General features: G+C 32.8%; 1 protein-coding gene across 5 annotated transcripts in view; it reads right to left on the minus strand.

Moving 5' to 3' along the window:
• The window catches only part of LOC126854674 (protein sickie), a 146,621-nt gene that overhangs the window by 34,288 nt on the left and 89,863 nt on the right, over positions 1-22,470 (minus strand). For 4 of the 5 annotated variants that reach the window (XM_050601612.1, XM_050601610.1, XM_050601613.1 and 1 more), the window contains 8 exons: positions 17,594-17,747; positions 15,732-17,289; positions 15,018-15,391; positions 8,216-8,528; positions 1,831-2,184; positions 1,330-1,557; positions 705-1,122; positions 360-501 (listed from right to left, as the gene is read on the minus strand). In XM_050601612.1, coding sequence (XP_050457569.1) covers positions 360-501; positions 705-1,122; positions 1,330-1,557; positions 1,831-2,184; positions 8,216-8,528; positions 15,018-15,391; positions 15,732-17,289; positions 17,594-17,747 — 3,541 coding nt within the window. The remainder of the gene's footprint in view (positions 1-359; positions 502-704; positions 1,123-1,329; positions 1,558-1,830; positions 2,185-8,215; positions 8,529-15,017; positions 15,392-15,731; positions 17,290-17,593; positions 17,748-22,470) is intronic. The other variant, XM_050601611.1, reaches the window with a different exon arrangement.

The following is a 22,470-nucleotide window of genomic DNA, read 5'->3' on the forward strand; positions in this document are numbered from 1 at the left end:
ACAATCAGATTAAAATTGAAATTAGCCTTCGCGATAATCGACATTAAACTCAGATATACAAAACAGATGTGAAATCATGTTTCTAATTATATATGTATATATATATATATATATATATATATATATATATTAATAAAAAATATGTATTAATATTGTATATAATCTATAATTAAAGATACTTTTATATTTTCTTAATATAATATTTAGCTGTCAAAAGATTGCAGATTTTTAAAGTGTCATGTATTGAATTTGTTTATATAGTGCTATTATATTATTAGATTAAAATATTATATAAAGAACTTTTTTAAAATTACAATAGTTGAGCAAATAGAAATCAATCGTAAGATAGAAATTCTCACCTGATAGAGTTGCTCCTGTTTAATCTAGGCGGTGCCGGAGATCCCGTAGAGTCCCTTTGATGCATTAAGAGTCGAGCATGTGTTAAGCTCGCGCGATGTGAGCCTAATGATTCCACGCTGTCTGCCTCACATAAACCCATTCCTAAAAAAAAAAAAAAAATGTGGTTCCAAGTTAAAAAAAATTGTATACAAATTTTGTAAAATAAAAAATTAAAATAAATTATGATAAAATAAAATAAATATAAAATAAATATGATAAATTGACATATTGATAAAAAATTTACACATTTTTGAATTTAATATTTAAAAAATTATTTATATTTTACTATATTTTAATCAAATTACCTTGAGATCGTCCGCTGGGCGTGTAGGTATTGCTATGTCTCATCCACGAAGTGGTGTAGGGACTGTTAGGCGTGCCGTAGTAGCCCTGAAGATCAGGTGCCGCATAATTACTGCACGTATCACTAAGACTACCGTCAGATGGTTTCAGTACTCGGGGTGAAAATGGTGGACCCGCCGGTCCAACACCAGTTCCTCTCTCACGATGATGAGCGGAAGCAAAGAGAGCTGTGAATTCCGGACTGCCTGGCTTCGGCAGGCTCTGAGAGCCCAACATGAGACGATCCCGGACTGATTGAGAGAGTTGACTGGCGCTGGGACCGGTGAGACTATAGCTTTTATAGTGATGACCCTGATTGGATCCTGAGGAGTTGGCTTGCAATTCCGTCGTGCACGTTTGCGTGCCACCGGAAACTTTAACCTGCAGCCAGAAGATAACCAACTCTAACTTAATCCATTCTACTAACTTAATCTTAAGTCATAGATTTTAAAATATATAATTTTTGATTCTTCAAAATCCAGAAATTTTAAATCTGTGACTATAATTTCTAGAATTCGAAGATTTAGAATTAAAAAATTTTAATATTTATAATTCTAAATACATAAGAATTCATAACTTTTACGCTACCTTGGTCCTTGGCACAGCGCTAACTTGAGCCGTCCTCGTGGCGTCCTTGTTGCCATTTTGAACACCATTGGGACTCGGACTAGTACCTGCACTGTGCCTTTTAACGTAGCCAAAACTTTGCGGTACCCCGCGAACCTTGCTACTTCCGCTAGTTGACGTACCCGACGAAACTTTCTGTGGTTTCTCGCCATTTGCATATTCGGCCATGGCCTGCTTCCGATGCTTATCCTGTATATTTCAATCATTTCAAGTTATTAATATATTATGTAATAAAATAAAAAAAGCTATTTTTGTGATTTTAATTTAAATCATAAATTAATAATATTGTTGTAATTCTATTTTTTTTATAATATTATCAACTTTATTATTCAGCAATTAATAAATAAGATTATGGATCAGACAATCAATTTTAATATTTATCTGTCTAACAATAAATAGTATCAACAGAAATATAAAAAAATATGGAAACATAGGAATCGAGGATTTCTTGAAATATCTTACCTGCGATCTTCTGGAGGGACTAGGACTAGGAGGTGCACCCTCCTTGTCTCTTTCCCTTGCGGCACCCGCCTCGATATATTTCTTCCATTGTTGACTGTTGGAACTGCTACTAGAACCGTTCGAACCTTGCTGCTGCTGCTGCTGCTGTTGTTGCTGCTGCTGCTGCTGATGTTTGAAGGCCGAGCTCTCAGTTTGCTGAGAGCTGTCGGATTTTTTTACGTGCGGATGGTGACCACTGGGATGTCCACGTGAGCCCACCACACGATACATCAGATTGTTACCTTGCTGCGCCCCTTGGGGGGTGGCCGAACCTCCGCCACCCCCCACAATCACGCCCCCTCCGCCTGGCACCCTCTATTTTTCACAGAGATAATGTGTATATGTTAATTGTATACAAATTGTATATTTTAATATATTTAAGAACACGTATAATTATATTCCTTAAAGTTGTATAATATAAATATATATTGCAAGAGATATAAAAGAAAAATTTATAGTAAAGAAATTCTGAGATTATCTATTAATCTTATCGTTAGATATTTTTATATTGACATTTATTGTCAATAAATTGTTAAAAATATTGAGTATCTAAAATGAGATCAATGTCACTGTCATCATCCGCGTAACCAGTTAAAGACTCATAATAAGAGGAGTATCGATTTCCAAGCTTGGTAGAAGTCAGAACCCTTGTGGCATGATTCAGAGCATAGGCGCCACCGCGACGAGACGCTACAACAATTTTTGCTGCTATTCTCATCCTTTATTCATAATTCTATTTTTCATATAAATGTGATATTATATAATAATAAGAATAATGCGTAATATTATTCGAGAAACAAATTCCATGAATATAAAAATATAATTTTATGTCTAAGAGAGAGAGAGAGAAAGAGAGAGAGAAAGAGATCATTGATGATTAATAAGGCTCTTTTCTTTCTAAAAAAAATTCTGAAGATCATTATTTAATTTTTTTCCCTAAAAAAGGTGTACAAATTTCTGAATTAAATATGAAGAATAAGAAACTTGACGAAAAAATGAAATCTCATCAAAACGAAACGAGGATGTAAGTCATTCCATCATCTTCGTACATGCAGAATCGCGAATGACTCATAGGGGTGGAAGTAGGAAGGCTCTTTGGATTTTTATGACAAGGATCGTAAACGTACGCGCATAGAAAGACCTTAAATGCGGCATAACAGATCCGTGGGTCAAACGTGTTTTTTTTCTACTAGTCTGTCTTTGCAAAGAACTACATACACACCGATTTATTTTTTTGTCCATACAAAATTGCTCTCTCCTTCATTTAAAAAAAATAACAAACTTTCAACTGCTATATCAGCAATATGAGAATTTTAATACAAGCATTTGATTCGCAAAATAAATGATTTTAATTATGCAATACTTATATCTTTTCTCACACATCGATCTTTATTTTTATTATTTTTCTGCTTTCTACATTTAGTCTTTTTTAATCCCTAAATTTTTCTTTCTTTTATATCATATTTTATACCATTTCTTTTTATTATCTATGTATTATTTCATTTTACATTTACAGTACATTTCCTAATTCTATTTTTTCTGAGTTTAATTTTTCCTTCACTCTCAAGCTTTCTTTGATTATTAATATTTAATTCTTTTTACTTCTCCGAATTTATCATTTTTTCATATCGAAGGCGGTACGTCACACGTTAGGCGCAATCAACCTTGTCGGCAGGAAACAGCAAACATTCGCATGCCTTTGAAATACGCGAACCGGGTGCAGAGAGTCCAAATAAACCGGGCGCACCTCTCTTCTGAGTAGATGGTTTTCCGAGACTCTCTCGCAGCACAGAGTCTGGGGTTTATTTTTTAAAATCCTCGGCGTGGAAATAACCCATTTTTTACGATCGTACAACATGCAGCATAGCAAGGCGACGATGCCTCGAGTGTTGACTGCGATGATATCGATTCCGTCGTCTCGAGAAAAATTTTCGAACAAAGGACGAGAATTTCTCTCTTTCCAGCTTATGTTTCCCTTTAGAATTATAGAAAACTGTATAGCCTTCTAATACACATTATCGACATTCTTTAGCTAATATTTAGAATCATTATTTCGTATAAAATTATGATGTAGAGAGATAAATAATTAAAAATTAAGGTTTTCTCAAGATATTTTCAACAAATTAAACGGTAATATTATTTCGCTGCTCATTTAATTATTCTACTGGATTTAAACCAGAGAAATTACTCACCATGAATTTTATCTTCTACGCGATAAAAGTTTGCAATTCTGCTTATCCTTCATACATGACAAACACCTTTCTCTATTACAATTTTATTTTATTGTCAATTATTTCATTCTCTCTTATTCTCTCTTTTTTATAACAATTTTTATTATTTTTAATCATGATTATACATAGGAAAATATTTTAGAACTGCAATGCTATATTCTGTATAAAAAAATATTTTTTTAAGATTTGTGTGCAAATTAAAAATAATTAATTGATTTAATTAATTAACTTTACATAAATTATTCTTCTTAGAATCAATTCAAGTCACAGTCACGAAACACTTGAATCAGTTGAATTATCAGCTGATTATGCCAAAATATTATTACCAGCAGCCTTGCGAAAATTTATCATGCGGATTTTTTTATGAAAAAATTGAAGATGTTCTTATCAACAGCGACTTTCGATTAGTTTTTGCGACAATTTTAAAAATTTTATCTAAAAAAATTTAAATATTTTATTAAATAATTTAAAAGTTATAAACTTTTTAATTAAAAAATTTAAAGAATGACATCTTTATTACATACTATTCTTTATCATCGTCTGCTAAATTACGTATGACACATTAATCTACTAATAAACTTTCTATTTAAGTTTAGGCTTTTTTGTTTCATTTTATTTAATAAGGGGTAGTTCCCTATCCTCGATAACGTTTTCACTCTGATGAGGATACACTCGATATTTCTCCCAATTAAGATAATATATCTTCACCGCGATTTTCACCCTGAAAAATATAAAGGGCAGTGCTTTATCACACCCCCGCACCTTCGACACGATTCCGAACGTAACGTACGAGGCGTCCGAATGTTAACCGCCGACTGTAAGGGTCGTCGATCCATAGCTCACTGGCCCTCTCTTCCCCACCTCTCCCGCACACACCGTGTAATATTACTAACCGGGAACTATACTCACCCTCCCGAATACTGCACCCGTGCGCTACAGGGTGCCGCAGAAGTAAAATGATTCGATTCGATTTACGATAAGAGCATAAAGATCAAGACTTTACATTCACACTTGAATTGCATGTTTTTTTCTAACCGATATTTTATTAATTATAGCTAAGAATTCTTTTTATTCAATTGTTAACATTTACAGAATGTCTGTGTAATTCTTACCAAAAATATATCTCTCAAAATTATGGACATATATTAAACGTTAATTATAAAGCTGTCAGAAAAACTGTCGTTCAGAATTCAAAGCGCGATATTTTAATTTTATCCTAAAGGAGACTTATATGTACATGTTATATTTCAATTTCAAGTTAAAATTCTGCCCACGTACAAATCCCATTAAATACTTTAATAAACCGAAAGGGAGCTATTCTTTTTTTCATTCAAAACAAGAATAAAATGTTACATTGTAATTAAAATGTTAAATTATAATATCATCATAGAAAGAGAGAGAGTAAAAATTACAGAGATTTTTTTTATTTCCGAAGGTCACAATCTTTCTGCGAGCTCGTTTGTCCTAAAGTATCATTTAATCGACTTGATTTACGTCCGAAAGGTTACAAAAGAGAAGCATTACCTTTGTCAGCGATAAGAAGACCATGTACGAACCAAGTTTTCTACGTTCCCTTATCTCGAAGGGATTCGAAAAGGGTTGTTACACCGGAACCGATAGCTCTCGTTTAAGATGTGCCCTACGCGACAGTGAGCGAGTCGATATAGTTCAAGACCAGCGGATTAGAGAGAGGATTATCCGGGAACGACGTAGACATCTTGGAAGGAAAAAAGTCACCCTTCTTACTATAATCCTTTTACTATTCGATCGCTCTATATGTATGAATACGAATTAAAAGAAACTCTATAAATTTTGGTTATTATATCAATGTATCAATAGTATTATGTACAGTAAATTAATAATAGTTGTAAAAGATTTTGTTATGATTAAAATTAAATATGTAGAAAAATTATATAGCATAAAATATAAAAGAAATAAATAATTAATATACAGAGTGTCCTCCGCAAATCTCTAAATTTTTATTTAAGAGTGAATTCTCCGATTAATTTAAAAATGATTTTTTTTTCTCAGCGAAAATACCGAGGATATTATCATTTTTTTTTTGCAGATTTTCTATTTTTGCCATTATATATTTTTGTAACTAACGATAAGCTTTAAATTAAAATTTTATTAAAGTAAAATCCATCTCTGAAAATAACTGAAGAATGTAGTTGTATTAATCTTTTAACTGCAAGTTTAGTTTGCAAAAAAGCTTTTATTTTATTCATTTATACTCAAAAATTATTAATGTCTCAACATTTTGAAGAAAAATTATCTCCGAATTGGCCAGAGAGTCCTTAAAACGATATTCGATGGTTTTGAGTCACTCTATATTATTATAATAATTCGATCGAATAAATAGTTATATAATATCCATAAATATGAAAAGGATTTAAATATGAAAAAGGAGAGAATTTATATTTGAAATGACTGTTTTATTAAAGATATGAAATATTAAAATATGCAATTAAATTATGATTGTCTATCTTAAATTTTCGAAATGAAGATCAGCTTAAATATATTATTTCTTATAAATTCGTACTGCAGCCATAAATATTTAATTAACAATTATTACAGAGCTCGGCGATTGACGAGATCGCAATTCAATTGTGGTAAATGACTCGTCAAAAGGAATCAAAAAGGATAGGGAACAGCAGTTATTATTTCATTATAATAATCGTCGTTAAAAAGGACGTTTATGTTGATACGATTTTAAAGCTATTAAAATGGTCGATTTGCGGCTGTGCAGCAATGCACGGATAATTTATGGGTTGGCTTTTAACGGAAGAAAAAGTTATCGTGTGCGGTCTATCTTGGAAAAGAAAACGCTCATTATCCACCGGCTAGCTCTATTAAAAATTAATTCAACAAAAGTCAATTATTTCTGAAAGAATATAAGCGAAAACGAATGAACTTTTAGATTTAAATATGTTAAAATGCATGCATATTGCGCTTTAAATATGATTTAAATATTTATTAAAAAAAAAAAAAAATTGAAAATATTGTATAATTAAACTCTTGTACAAAAATCAATTTAATTTGATTTGTGATTACAGCTGTATATTGCATAGATTGTTATAATCATACTTGTATACCGTTTTTGTTGTTAATTTTAGATTGTCAATTCTGATTTTGTTAAGAAAAAAAGAAAAAAAGTTGCATGCGGTAATATAAGAATGGAAGAACGTAGAAATTTTTAAAAGTGAGATTTTTAAGAGTGAAATTCGCAAGCGAGAAAGTCATTTTTTTAATGGTATGGATACCTTAGTACACGACAGCTGCGCGATGCAACAGCTGACGCGCACACATACTCTATACTTTGAAACTGGATTGGTATAGGTTTATGAGACTGTGTTTGTACATACATATCGTCGCTCTTTGCCCTTCCATACTGATTTTAGTGTTAATTAAAAAGAAGATTGATCAATACTGTCGTACGAAATTTAATTCTACCTCAAAGAAAGAAATAATGATTCATATTCAAAAAACTTTAGATAAAAATTTGACTTATTCCAAAAAATTACTCATTTAATTGAAAGATTTAAAGATGTTAAAGAATATTTTTTATAAATTTATATTAATTGTGTTAAAATATTTGTGCTTCGCCTAAAAGAAGTTTCTCGTTCAATTAAAAAAAGAAGATACTCGATCAATTTTTCTATCAATTTATCTGAAATTATCACTATACCATTGGCTTGTTTCGAACTACAAATACATATAGATATACACATATGCCAATTGTTGCACCAATGTTGTACCTATAATCGAGAATATACTCGGCAGCTGCCATCACCCTTTAATCATCTAACATGTTATTGTTGAATCAATGACTACTGAATTATGTTTGTATAGTAATCACAAATAGCAAATACCGTTCCCAATAATATTTCAAATTGTGTTAAAACAACAAACATCAGTATACAAAATTAACATACCCTGCTTATTAATATTAGTAGTGAATAAATAAGGATGATTAGCCGGAAACGACTTACGGATAGTTGAATTAAGAAGAAACAAGAATAGATGCTATTTTTAAATATGCACTGAGTCTCTCTCTCTTTCTTTCACTCACTCAAATAGCATGCTATCGATTTCGAGTTCACAAGTTCACTGACCTTGTGATGAGAGGAATGTCCCGTGTGATTGGCGGAGGTGTGATTTCTGGCGGGAATGGAGGCCAGCTCCTCAATCGTGAGTTCCGCCAAGGCGTCGTTTCCGCCGCTGCAGCCGCCTAAAAGACCGCCGGCGACGACGCCGCCAACGCCGGCGACGACGCCGTTGCCGCCGGCGTTACCGCTTCCCAGACCGACGCTCCCGATACAACCGCCATCCGATCTCGCGACCCCCGACGGTCGACTCTTCTGCACCCGCCTCGAGGTCACTAGTTCCTTCACCCCCGACAGTTCTCGTCGCGAGCTGCTCACGTACCTGCGAATCAATCCAAATCAGGTGTCGCTATTATTATCCGAGAAATAATGAGTTTAATCGTATAATCAGACATCGTATATAATCAGATTCGAATCGTACCTGCAGCATTTGATTATTTGAAATATATGTAAATAATTATTTAAAATAGTTGTTTTATAATTATTTAAAAAGGTACAGACAGTTCTCTTACTGCGTCTTACTGCGTAAATTTCGTGATTTTTTCTATTTCCTATCTATCATATAATTATAAATTAATTATTCATTTCATTTATTATAACATTTATTAACTTTAAAAACACTCATTTATCAATATAGTTTCATAAAGTTATAACACAAATGCTAAATAATATAGTAAACTGAGATTAACAATACTAAAATTTAATTTATAGTATCTGAAAGGAAATTAAATGTAATATATAATGTAAAAATAATATTACAGTGAGTTAATGCGCCTCGTAAAAAACGTATTTAACCTTATACTAAGTTAACACTCAAGTGATTCACGAGCTCAACATTTTGAGAAGAAAAAGAATCAAATAAAATTTCGATGGGAATGAAAACCGGACACCATTGCGCATCTCATCTCTAACTGAAATCTGCTTAATTAACGATTGCTACAAAAATTCTTTCTCTCTCTCATTTTCCTTATATGTTGTCATATACTTAGTTAATTAAATAAAATTCGTTTAAATCTACGCAATTAAATTTTAGACATTTTTATTTTGAATGATTGTTGTACCGCTCTGAAATAGAAATTAATTAAATTATAATCGTTTATTAGGAAATATATATATATATATATACATATTTTGTATTTTATTCAAAATAATTTTAAATAATTTTAAATTCTTTTGCACTAAATAAACTTTGATTTAAATTCGAAATTATTTTTAATATGCTAAAGTTAATTCAAAATTGTAAATTAAATAGGACTTTCTCTTTCTATATAACTGCAATCGGAGATATGTTTTTCCTTCCATCGGATTAATTTTCGGATCATTTTTCGCATCTTGTGATTTATGAGCTCATTGATCACTTTGTGCGGATTAAATATTTGCGGAAAGCTCAACTGGCGTCGGAATTAAATGGTAACTTTCTAGCTGGCGCACGATAACTTTATTCTCGCAAGAAACTTGAACAGCGAGCAGAAACTTCGAATGTCATTTCTTAAACTCGTTACTCGCAAAACTTCTTGATTACAAGCACAATTAGTGTCGATAATTAAAAAGTTGTAACGTAGCGGAAAACACGAAAGAAATCCGAAGAATGTCTCGCAAGAATCATCTGTAAATATAAGAACAAGGTTTTCGCTTTTTAAAGCATTTTATACAATTGTAATATTAATATTAATATATTAATATTAATATTAATATTAATTTATTCCTTTTAAGTTTAATTTAATTTGTGTACCCGGAAACTATTCTTTCTCTCCTCTCTCTCTCTCTCTCTCTCTCTCTCTCTCTCTCTATTATTAAAAAAAGAAAGATATAATTGTGTAAAAATTAAATTAAATTCTTTAATGTCAATTTTTTACGATTTAAATTTTAACGAATTAAATTTCTTAGTACAAATTCTTACCAAATTTTAAAAGATCTCTCAAATATCTCTGACAAGGTATCACTTTTAATATCACAATGAACTCTGAACTTCATCAAGTTTTAACTTTACGTCTAATTTCGCAAAGCAATACTCACTGTCTTACAAGATTGTTACAAGGTTTAGAAAGGAAAAGAGCAAAAAGAGGAAGAGGCGGAAAAATTATTTGAAAGAGCTCTTGCGACTTTAGAGTGTTATTACAAAATTGACAAGGAATTTGACAGTAGATTGGTTTTTAAATTTAGGATTTAATTAATCTTAAATTATGTATCTTAAAAAAAGTAAAGTATTACTTGACCCTTACTTATTTCACTGCCAACGTGTCTCTAAGTTTATAATAAAATTTCTCTCATAAAGATCTATTATTCAATTAAAAAAATAATAGTGCAACATAACATAAAAAAAAATCTACATTATAAAGATAAAATTCAAATTGCTTAAAAAAACTTTATAAGAAACTATATTCAAAGTACTTATAAGAAACTATATTCAAAGTACAGGAAAAATCACTCTTAAAAAATCACTCTTCTAAGAAATTATTATAACAAATAATATCAAGACAAAGATGTTAAAAATTTTGATTAAATCTAAATTACTTGAAGATAGAATCTAGATTTTTTTTTTGCTACAAGTGAATGCTAATAAATCTTTATTTGAGAAATCGCGAGATATTTCTGCTGTTTAAAGTTTAAACATTGGATCTGCTAAGAAAACAGTCTTTGTCAGACTTTCCCTTTCGCCCTCGGACTTTTCCGCCATTCACACTCTGTATTCACTATATTTATCATCCAATATTTAAACTAATTAACAAAGAGTTTCAAAGAGACAAATAGGGATGACTAGATTACCGTTCAGCTTGAGTAGCCGCACTTCTAACGGTTTCCACACCTTTCCTCGTCTCTTCCACCTTCACTTTATACTATATACTCTGAACACTGTCACACCGAAAACTGGGGAGAAATTACCGGTAAGTTAAGGCTTCACCGAGGATGAAAACGGGCGGAAACTATTGCCGATTCAGAATACACTTCGCCTATTTTCGATGACGATGAGGACAACGATATCGAAGAAGACGACGTCACTCCCCACCCTCGCTGGCTCGGCACCTACTCTCCTGCCTCGTCGTCGGAGAAAGCAACCCCCGGTCGTGATGCTCCTTCGAATCGCCCTATAATAATGCGCCGACGCCGGCAGATCGCGCCACCGTGTGGCAACTTCGGATCGATCGTCGTGACGTCACCGCGTCCACGCAAGCGTCGCGCGGCTGCTGCTGCCGCCGCGAACCGCGAATGTTATCTCTCTTTCTCCTATTGGAATTTTCATCTGCGTATGAATAGATCTTGCACCCGCAGAGTTTTCAATTACATGAATTTTTATGGTGGATCAACAAAAGGTGAATATTCAAAATGAGAGTTTAAATGTTCTATAAAGCATCTTTCATATAAATCTATTTTGTATAAATCTATTTTTTTTATAGAAGCTAAATTAGACCAAATGCAGATTTTGTAAAGTATATGGTCATGTAATTAAAAATATATAAATATGAAAATGTACAAAAGCATATAAATATATCTAAAGAGAATAAAGAAAATTTGTTAAATATTTTTAAATTTAAAACTTTAAATAATTGAATATTTTGAAAATAATTATTTTTATTTTAATATTTTTTAAACTTATTTTAAATTGTCTTTCTATTTATCTTGAATTCAAAAATGAATCTTACTTATCCTATTTATATATATACAATTTATATATATATATATATATATATATATATATATATATATATATATATGTGTGTGTGTGTGTGTGTGTGTGTGTGTAACGCGTATTATTATAGATAATGTCTATCTAGTGCACGTGCGGAGTGATCGCAGAACGAGATGCGCCAAAGAGATGTACCGCAGCATCCTCATCTCGTCGGAATGTACGAGGGTGAGAAAAAGGGACATGTCGCGTGTGAATCCTATGACCAGAGAGAGGAGGACAATGCTGAGGGAGACTAGAAAGGACAAAGGTACTTATCTTTCTGCATACAATACACATAACGCAGCTTCGCCCACCATTCGCCGTGCGAATGGTCGTCTTCTTCTCGCGCGATAAATTGATTTCTCGCTTCGGCGTATATATATTGTATATGTGTATAATACATGCGTATACACATATATATCGTTCGTCTTAATGTGGTTATTACTCTTGCTCCAAAGGATACAACCGAAAATGAGACTAATCAGTAATAATGTGATATCAACACAAGTGAAATATACCCTGATTGATTAAATAAAATAATAAAAGAAATAGATACTCAAAGATAAGAAATAGATACTTTAAGAATAGATCAAATAATTCTAATATTAATAAGTGATAAAATCTCTCTCGATCAACCACACATATTTATGATATGTGTTTCTTAACCATAATATCATATATTTATCATAAGAAAGACAGATACGCTGCAAAAATACATATAAAGATATCGAATATGAATCTTTCAAATCGTCATGAGAATAATGTATATATATATATCAATGCGTTTATCTTTAAATATATTTAGACTTTAGAGATTTCTTTCTTTTAGCACCCAAGGAAAAATTCTTTCGCAGGTCCGCGGTAATCGTCGAAATATGGCGAGAGTCTTTGTTGCAGATTCGACGGGGTTTCCCTTAACGCGATGGCGATGAGGGTCGTAGAAGGGTCTCTCGGCTAAGTATATTGAATTTCCGAAAAGCGCGTCGGGTTTCAAGCGGATGATACGCGCGCGGCCTCGATTATGCCAAAGTAAGTTAGGCGAAGGGGTCCATGTCGTGCCCTCCGGCGCGTTTCCGGGGCATGTTATGGCAAACAATATCCCATAAAGCGCGTGATACTACCCGAGAAGAGATCTTTCTTAATCATCGGATATGTCCTTGGAAGTCGATTCTAAGTATCTTATAAATACAATAGACTAAATAAAACGTAATGATTAGATTATACCGATATATAGAGAGAAAGCGAATCTTTTTTTACTATAATTTTAATTTAAAGAAAATATTTTTAATTATAAATATCTTTTTACTTTTCTTTTTTCTTTGTCATTTGATTTTATGCTGGAGATTCTGCGACTTCTTATAAGAAGCTTAACTTTATCGGTAGAATGTTTGTGGAAACATAGTAAAATCGTTTTCGCGAATTAATCGAATGACTGGCCACGCTTTAATTCGATCGCGGTAAAAGCAGTCTAAGCGGTGTTGAGTAATTGGACACGTCTCTGGAAATAGCCTCGTGAATTTTGCATAATTAGAGACCGTAGTCAGACTATCCAGGCAGAAGCGTCTTTCTCGCGAGCCTTGTATGATTCATTCGCCCGACACACGTGCAAAAGTCTGAATAGATTATCGTAGATGTGAGCTTTTTCATCGGACTACTTCATCGGAAGTATGATAAATTTAGATAGCTTAAAAGAAATAAATCTTATTATACAATTATATGTATAAAGAAGAAAAAATTTTTTGTGTTTTTACGTATGCTAAATTTAGTGGCTAGTAAATCCGTTGTATCGCAGATCTCGATCGGAATATTAATTGTTGCATAATAACGCAAAAAGCTCACATAACACAAGAGCCTAAGAATTAAGATAGAATATGATTGATACAAGAAGGGTTTCTTCTGAAAGGGTTTCTTCCGAAGACCACGTATGCTTCGTCTTTGCGTTTCTCTAATGAAATTGGCTTGCTACTTGAAATGTTAATTTGAATATACATAGGTCAGAGCTAATAATAAAGCTTTCTCTTCCTCTCCCTTTCTCTCTCAGTTGGTCGTGAGTATTTCATTGCAAGAAAAGAGAGAGGCACAGGCATGATGAAACGTAATGAAGGAATCACGACGCGAATCTACTTTGTGTGCCGGACAATATCTAAACGTTGTTTAAAATAGAAAGCGTTCCTTGATATATTCAAAAAACAAAACCATAATTTTTAGTCGCTTAGTCATTATCTACTAAATAAAGTAAAATCATCTAACAAAGACTAAAAAAATTTTTATATCAATATATTTGTTTATTTTAATTTTTTGATATTAAATATTGTAAAATTCATAATATGTATAAGAAGTTTTTATTTTTCAAGTAAATGTCGCGAAATAATAAAGCAAAAGCTTTCTATTTATTTCAACGATAATTTTAATTAAAGATTAATATGATAGTTTATCGAATGCTGCGAGATACGATAAGACTCCGCGGAAATGCTGGTTTTTCGTTGAAAAGCGCTCGCGACAAGCTTAGACTCGGAGCTTTCTTGATCAATACTCGGCGCGCGCTCAGCGTCGCCCACGCGGCGCTAATTTATCGCCACTCTCGCGTGCGCGAGCATTGCGTCTTCGCACCTTTCTTTCATCTATATTTCATTCGATAAAAAATGATCCATCCGGCCGACGATTCAGCAAAACTTTCGCGACGCGCGTCGCGAATCGTTCGCGTGGTCGACGTTGATATGCAAAGTTCAAACGCGAGAAAGCTCCCTTGATCCCTTTTTTATGCCAATTCAATTGTCGCTGATCCTCTCTTAGAATTTGATAATAATCATTTGTCGAGATATTGGTAGAAATCTAAATCAATGTTATTTTTGATAAGTTACATACTACAATATATGATAGATTATATTTTTCTTTTGTCATATTAACTGTATCTTATTGTCGTAATAATTATATTACTGTCATATAATAGTCTTGATGAGAGAAAAAAAGAAAATCTTTTATATAAAAAAATAATCATTATATAAACAATCATTTGTTAATTTACGCCGAAAGAAATCTTTATCTTTTATTTATAACTTATAGCACAATACGCGCTGAGAGTTGATGATTTCAAATATGAACAACACGCCTAAAAAAATTATATAGGGACTATATAGGACTCACCTGTCATGCTCGTGACTATAGGAAGGATTGAGTCTGCGTGCATATAGAGACGCGCCACCCTCGGACATGTATCCGTCACAGAGATCAGATAGGGTTCTGCTGCCAACGTTCATACCACCTCCACGCAGCATCTCGCCATCACTCAGATAACCGGAAGCGACGTCTACGTCAGCGTAGTCGTGGTGACCACCAACGTGATGATGCGACGATGAATGTAGAACAGTATATTGTCGGGTCGTCGTGCGACTCGGAAGAGTCTGCAGGCCCCGAGCCCCAGGTGTGTAACCGCGCAGAAGAGGCTGCATAGGTTTTACTGTCATCTCGGCCTCGTCGTCCGCCAAGGTACCGCCGCATGTTGAACTATCTGATAGCACCTTTATTATGGCAAAATAAATATAAGCGTTTTTTTACATAAGTTTTAATTTTTGATTTTATAAATATTTTTAATGTATTCGTCAAATTTTAAACTAAGTTTTATTTTGAATATCATATAATAAAATCTTTTTTTGGGATAAACATCTCAATTAAAATTTTGAGTTGCTCCATATGATTCGACATTATATAATTATTAATTATAATTATTAATTATAAAATTATTAATAATTATCTACGAGTATATGTATATATATATAATAGGATTCATTAAATTCTAGTCTTTTAATTATCTCCCAATTTCACTCAGTAATATATCAAAAGATATATATTTCTACTGACCTTCTCCAATTGCTCAAATGTAGTATCAATTTTGCGATTAGGAATCGTCTTGATCTCGCTGCCGCTCTCGCTGCTCGGTCTATAAATCACACTACTGTCGCTCGAATTGCTCTGCCCGGTGCTGTTAGAATTGCTGTGTGAGCTTTCAGACATGAGGTCTGAGATACTCGGCATCGGCGACACCATCGCTACTGTATTGGGATCAAGTTTACGATGAAGAGTATCGCCGCTCTTCGGCTTCGCAAGCGTCGGTACACTGCCGGTTATGCCACTCTCTTTTGAAGGTTTCGATGTACCCTTCACGAGAGCGGTAGGTTTTGGGATGCTGGAGCTCGGACTGAGCCCGGAACCGGCCATGTTCGGACCTTGAAGAGGACTATTTAAGCCTGTCAGCGGTTTACTAGGCCCAAAGTTTAGATTACTGTGCGCGGGAGGGCTTGCGGGTCCATCTTCAGCATTAGCTGGCTTCTCATCAGCTACTGAATCTATGTGATCAGTCAGAGAATCTTGTTTTTCGTTGGGAATGTCAGTAGATTCGATTTCTTCTTCGCAAATAATCTTGTCCTGATTTGATTCTTGAATCTTTGATGGTGAATCAAAGTTTTCCATCTCTGATTGCTCTTCCAAAACTTCCGGTTCTTTCTGCTTTGACATAAAATCCTTGCAGTCTGATAGATTGGCTTCATTCATGCTCAGAGTGCGATTAAAGACGTCATCCTCGCGTGTGAGCATTTCTACCGTTTCGGACGACTTGATGATACCGTTGGTATTTGCTAAAATAGCCTTTTGCATCATTAGGTCCTTATTTAAACCATTTGGCGGTGATTTCATATTTTGTAGATGAATTTTCGGATCCGGTATCTTGCCTGGAAGCTCCATTTTGGGTCTAGGTGAAGGTTTTGTCGTAGGAAGTTCGTTCTTCAAGTTTACATTTTTGATATCTTGAGGATTGATCTGCCTAGGCGGCGTCAAGGCTGAAAGATTCATCTTTGGTGACTGTGCTATCGGTTGCTTTGTTAGTTCTTGAAGATTCGGTGTTTTCTTATCGTTTGGTAATTTAGTAGCCATCATTTTACCGGCAATCTTGCCATCTTGATCCATGACTGGATTATTATAAGGCATCGTCAGCTTCTCCGAGGAACTTAGCGGACCCTTGCTCGTACGCGCGATCTTACTCTGAGCTTTGCTTTGCTCCTTCCTACCTGTTTTCGGACTTGCCTGCTTCGCCGGCTTAGCTGATTGAAGTTTCGATTTCAATGCGCGGCTCTTTGGCGATTCTTGAGCTTGCGCTTTGCTTTGATCACATAGGGAAGTTGAACTGTCCGAGTGTTCAGATCGCGCTGAAGAAAATCCAGAAGAGCTCGAAGTACGTTTTGAAACTCCTGAGGAAGCTTTTCCACGCTCTTGATTTTTTTCCTTGTTGTTGAAAAGCTTGAACTTGTCCAGCACAGAATTCTTATTTGACTGAGGTGCCGGAGTGGTGTTTCCGGAATATGGCAAGGCTTGTTGTTGAACCCTCAGACCTCCGTTAGGTCGACCCACCGTAGATGTTCGAGGGCTGCAAATTAATAAAAATAAATAAATTTGAAATAAGAAAAGAATGGAAACAAATGGAAAAATATTTCTAATGTTTAAATATTTAAATAGATTACATAAAAGAGATTTTTTCTTTCTAATTAAAATATAAATTTTTTAATAATAGTATTTTTTATATAATATTAATATTATAATGTACTATAATTATTTTGAATTAATTTTTAATTCTTAATAATTAATTTTTAATTCCTTTTTTAAATAATAAAGTTGGCAATTAATAATCGCACGATTGCAAAGAAGAAAGTGTCTATTTTCTCAATTTTTACCTCGGTGTAGTAGCCGCTGGTTGTCGATTCGTGTTCTGACTCCTGGGTTGCGGAATAAACGAAAGTACACCCTGAGATGGTTGCTGTTGACTCGGACTGGTGCTCCTAGAACTGCTTGCGCTGCCCACGCCGCCGTTTCCGTGTTTCAGTCCTACCGAAACAAAGAAATTCAAATTTTTTTAACATTAGAACATTATTATATTATCGGAATATTTTTTTTTCGATAAAAAAATGAAAGATAAGATGAGAAAAATCAAAGAATCACAGTTTAAAATCAAAGAATCAGAGCTTAAAATTAAAAATATTTTTAATAATTATTTTTAAAAACAATAAAAATCTAGTGATAATAATAACAAAATTTTACCATATCAATTTGATAGAAATGAATCTAATGTTTATATTTTTAATTTTTCCATTATCGAATATTTAATAACAAGAAATTATAATTCTGAATTTTCCATTCAGGCATCGCGAAGCACACTGTCATTGGCCATCTCAATATAACGATGATGATCGGCCGCGTCATTAAGCGCGCACAGCCGCGTGGCTGTAATTCCGACTCGTTGCATGTGCACGCATCGTGCATACGCGTAATGCAGAACGCGAGCGCAGAGCACCGTAGACAAAATAAACCGCCCGTGTTTACCGAGAGCGAGAAGATTAATCCACTATGTCGTACTATACCACCCGATCCGCTCTTCCCGAGTAATCGTAGACGTTGTTTCTGTCAAACAATCCACGTCGGCATGCAAACTCATGAGCGAGAGAACGAGATCTTGAAACCGTAAATAACCGATGATTAATTATGGAGACTATATATATGTATATACGAGCCGATTCATACACGAGATTAATGGTTTTAAATTTGTTCGTATAAATTAGTCCCTTGACGAGAAAAATTTGGCAAATTTTTAAAGTGATTCTTCAAATTTTTAAAGTGATCTACAGATATAACGATAAGTGACAATTTTATTAAAAATGCAAATTTTATAAAATTGAAATTAAAGAATTAAAATTTTTAATTTCTTATAATAACTCGAATTACATTATAATTTTTATTTTTATTTTTTTTTTTTTTGTTATTTTTTGTTATATAGATATTATTTTCTCTCGTAGATACATGTATTAAATTTACGAAACTAAAAGATTGTGAATTATTCATCTCTTCGATGATTTGTCATTTCAAAATCAAGTATGGATCTCACAACCGTTATTACTCTTCTTCATTGACCCACTCGAGAGGGATTTGCAGTGGTTACGGCTACCTAATTCTCGTCTCAATTGTCCCTGCGAGCGTGACACAAATGTAGTTGAGACGACTGAAAGCGCTTGACGATGCAGAAATTTTACGATGAACCAACGTGACCTTTTATCGCGCTTAATGCGACATGTAATCTGTCTTGTTTTATTAATTTATCATTTCTTGCGGTAGCTTTAATTGTTTAATGAGGTTTTCGAAATTTATTCTCTTAAAAAAAGAATTACAATTCTATAAATTCTACATAAATTACTAACTCTTACTACAGACTAATTAAGATAATTTTGAATTATTTAAAAAGTTCACAACTATAGAAATTCAATAAGTTTTCATGACGTTCCGAGATAAAGGTAGGGAGCAGGATATTAGGCAAAGATATCAGTCGAAGTTTCGTCAGTGTTGAGTAAAGATGAAATCTATGTTCGGAGCGGCCCTATCGAAACCGCCAGTCACGGGGTGTCGTAATAAATTCGATTCTTTTTTTATCCAGTGCACAACGGAGGAGGAAAAGAGACGAACAGTTTAGGGGAGTTAAAACGTGACCGAGCATTCGCTCGCCTGTCACAAGAATGATTCATCATGTAAGTCGCGCAATATCGATCGATCTGTCGTGATATTAATGACAACTGTGTATTGCGAATTTTCGAAGTAGAACGAGAGGTAGAATCGGAAACGAATGTTGTTTCGCTTTAATTTATGCTAATGTTTTGTCGATAAAAAACTTTACAGTTCAATTTAAAAATGATCCTAATTTATAAAAGATTTTCTATGCGACAGGACATATATTCTAGTCATTGGAATATTTTTTGTAAGATTCATTTCTTACAATAGAAAGATTTTTATGAAAAATTTCCTACGAGAAAAATTGATAGAGAAAGATCTATCTTATCAAAGATTCTTTGCAAAAAAATTTTGATCGACAAAATATTATTCATCAACAATTTTTTCCAATAGTTGTATTAATTAATAGAATGTTCAATTTTCATGACAAATTTTTTAAAGAATTCTGATTAGGAAAATATCCTACCCCAACTTCTTGCGACAGGATTCTAGATAGATGTCTTGTTCTCTATAAGCGACCTCTTGCAAATGCAATTCTTGTGTACGGAGAATTTCTTGCGAGAGAATCGTGACTGCACTCATTCACTCACTTCACTGACACTAATGTTCACGTGTCCCCTTCGCTATCCTCTCATTGCTCCTTCCGTTCGAGATAAGACAATATCACCCACGTGGGAGAGTAAAAGGGATATACCTGATTTGTTTCCCATGATTGATACAATAAGCGTCATCAATTAACAATTAATAATGCTTAAAAATATAGATCATTAATTTCTAGAATTAGAAATATTATTGCAAAATATATCTTGTAATTTTTTTTTATAATTTGATTAATATCCAACCAAAATATAACAATATATTAATAATAAAGAATTCAGAATATTGTTATAATTCAAAAATGAATAATTTTTACAAATAAAAAAATTTTTTATAAATTGTTTTTATACAACTTTATCGATTTTTATAAAGCTCTAAATAATGAATAAAATTTTGAAACTTTTATATGTACCTTGCAAAGTTTATTATTGTAGCAACCAATTAACAAATTTTTAAAAACAGAAAAAATATACTTCAGAATTGATTCACACAACTTTCAATATTTTTGCGATAATCTGCAACGTCTTGCCTAATACTTTGTTATACCATTCAGAAATAATTACAACATCTGCAGCAGCAGCTCGCGCGTCCTCTCGCAGTCTCTCGCGCGTGCAAACTCGTACTTACACTTTGTACGAGCTCATACACTCCCGATGCAGCGGGACCCCCTCAGTTTCTCCCTTTGTTTCTCCCGTTCGAGAGCGCATCTGAGTATGAGGGGATCGCGCAGTAAGGCACTGCAACGGTACAACGCGAAAAGGCATTGCATTTCGCAAACCATACACGCACAGACATATACACACGCACATATATCGCGAATGCAATTGAGAGACCAAGATTAACTTCAGCGGTGATCAGCTTCAAACTTATCATCGTCTGATCGAGAAAGAAAGAGAGAGTGAGTTTAGTCACTTACGTCTTTTATATATATTTATATATATTTTTATATATATATATTTATTAATTATATATATATATATATATATATATATATAATATATAAATTAAATTTAAAATTATAAAAATCACGCAAAATAAAAAGAATTATATTTGGTTAAATAATATATTAATTTTTTCATTAATATATTTATCTTTTTCAATGTCATACATTTTAAATTTTGCATTAAACACAGCATATAGATTTCTTATATTGATTCATTATGTTTATCATATTTAGCAAAAGTTTATTGAAAGAATATAATTGCAATTTATATTTATTATTTATTTAAATTTTTACAATGCATAGGTATAGAAAATATAAATTATTTAAAGCTAATGTATATATAAAATTGCATACACATACCCACACACACACACGCACACACATATACACATGTTGATATAGAGAACCACTTGTTAGAAGTGCGTCAATGTACCGTACGCCATAAAAGTTTTTTCTTTCTTTTCTATTATTTCTTTGTTCTTTTATTTACTATACTGCACATAAACATGTATATTTCAGATACGAAAAATTACTTGATCAATATGATACGTATATCCAAAATTTTCAAGAAAAAACAAAGAAATTCGGAAAATATTTCAAGAATTCACGATTTTAAAGATGTGTGTTTAAATCCAAGAGATTAACAATTCAAAAATCCAAGAATTTGAAAATCTAACAATTTAATCGAAAAATCAAGTTTTGATATCCCTAATCTAATTAATTTTCATGATATATATAATTTATAAAATTTATATAATTTATATAATTTATAAAATTCTATTTATCTTATTGTGTCATATAATCTCTATCTTATCTTACATTTAATTTATAAAATTATAACCTATTTCTCTTATACTTTTATCACACTATTATTTACAGTTTATTTATTTACAGTTTATATGAGTACGTAAAGTTTTTCAGTCTTGATTTCGTAAAAAGATTTTAAAATTATAATAAGTTTATATAAAATTATAATGTAATTTTAAAACGTCTCGAGTCTTATCTGGACCATAACGTGCGGAAGCGAAACGGAACGCGATATTGCGTGTCACGAATTTCTTCGTAAGTGCCCAGACAAGGTGTTCCCGTAGACGTGAACCTTTAAGAAAACGTTTATGGTGCATAAGCGCGATAAGCGCGATCTACCCTCGAGTGGCTCTCAGATTATCGAACGTTTACTCTCTCTTTTTTTTTTATATTGTGAGTGCTATTTCCATCCCCTTTTGTTTATCGCGAGTCTTCTCGTAAATATGCGAGATAAATATAATGGAAATGCATTCGTTTCGTAACAGAATAAAACAACCAAACAACGTAAAAATTCAACGCAGTAGAATTATGTGCTTACATTTACGTATATCATTAAAGCATATCATAATAATTATTATAGCACTTATTGATCATATGATCATTGCTATTATTAAATCTCTTTCATCATTAAATTTTTTTCTTTTCTCTCTTTTACTCTTGATATATATATATATATATATATATATATATATATATATATATATATATTCA

The sequence above is a fragment of the Cataglyphis hispanica genome, chromosome 14 (genome assembly GCF_021464435.1).
Source record: "Cataglyphis hispanica isolate Lineage 1 chromosome 14, ULB_Chis1_1.0, whole genome shotgun sequence".
Classification (NCBI taxonomy): domain Eukaryota; kingdom Metazoa; phylum Arthropoda; class Insecta; order Hymenoptera; family Formicidae; genus Cataglyphis; species Cataglyphis hispanica.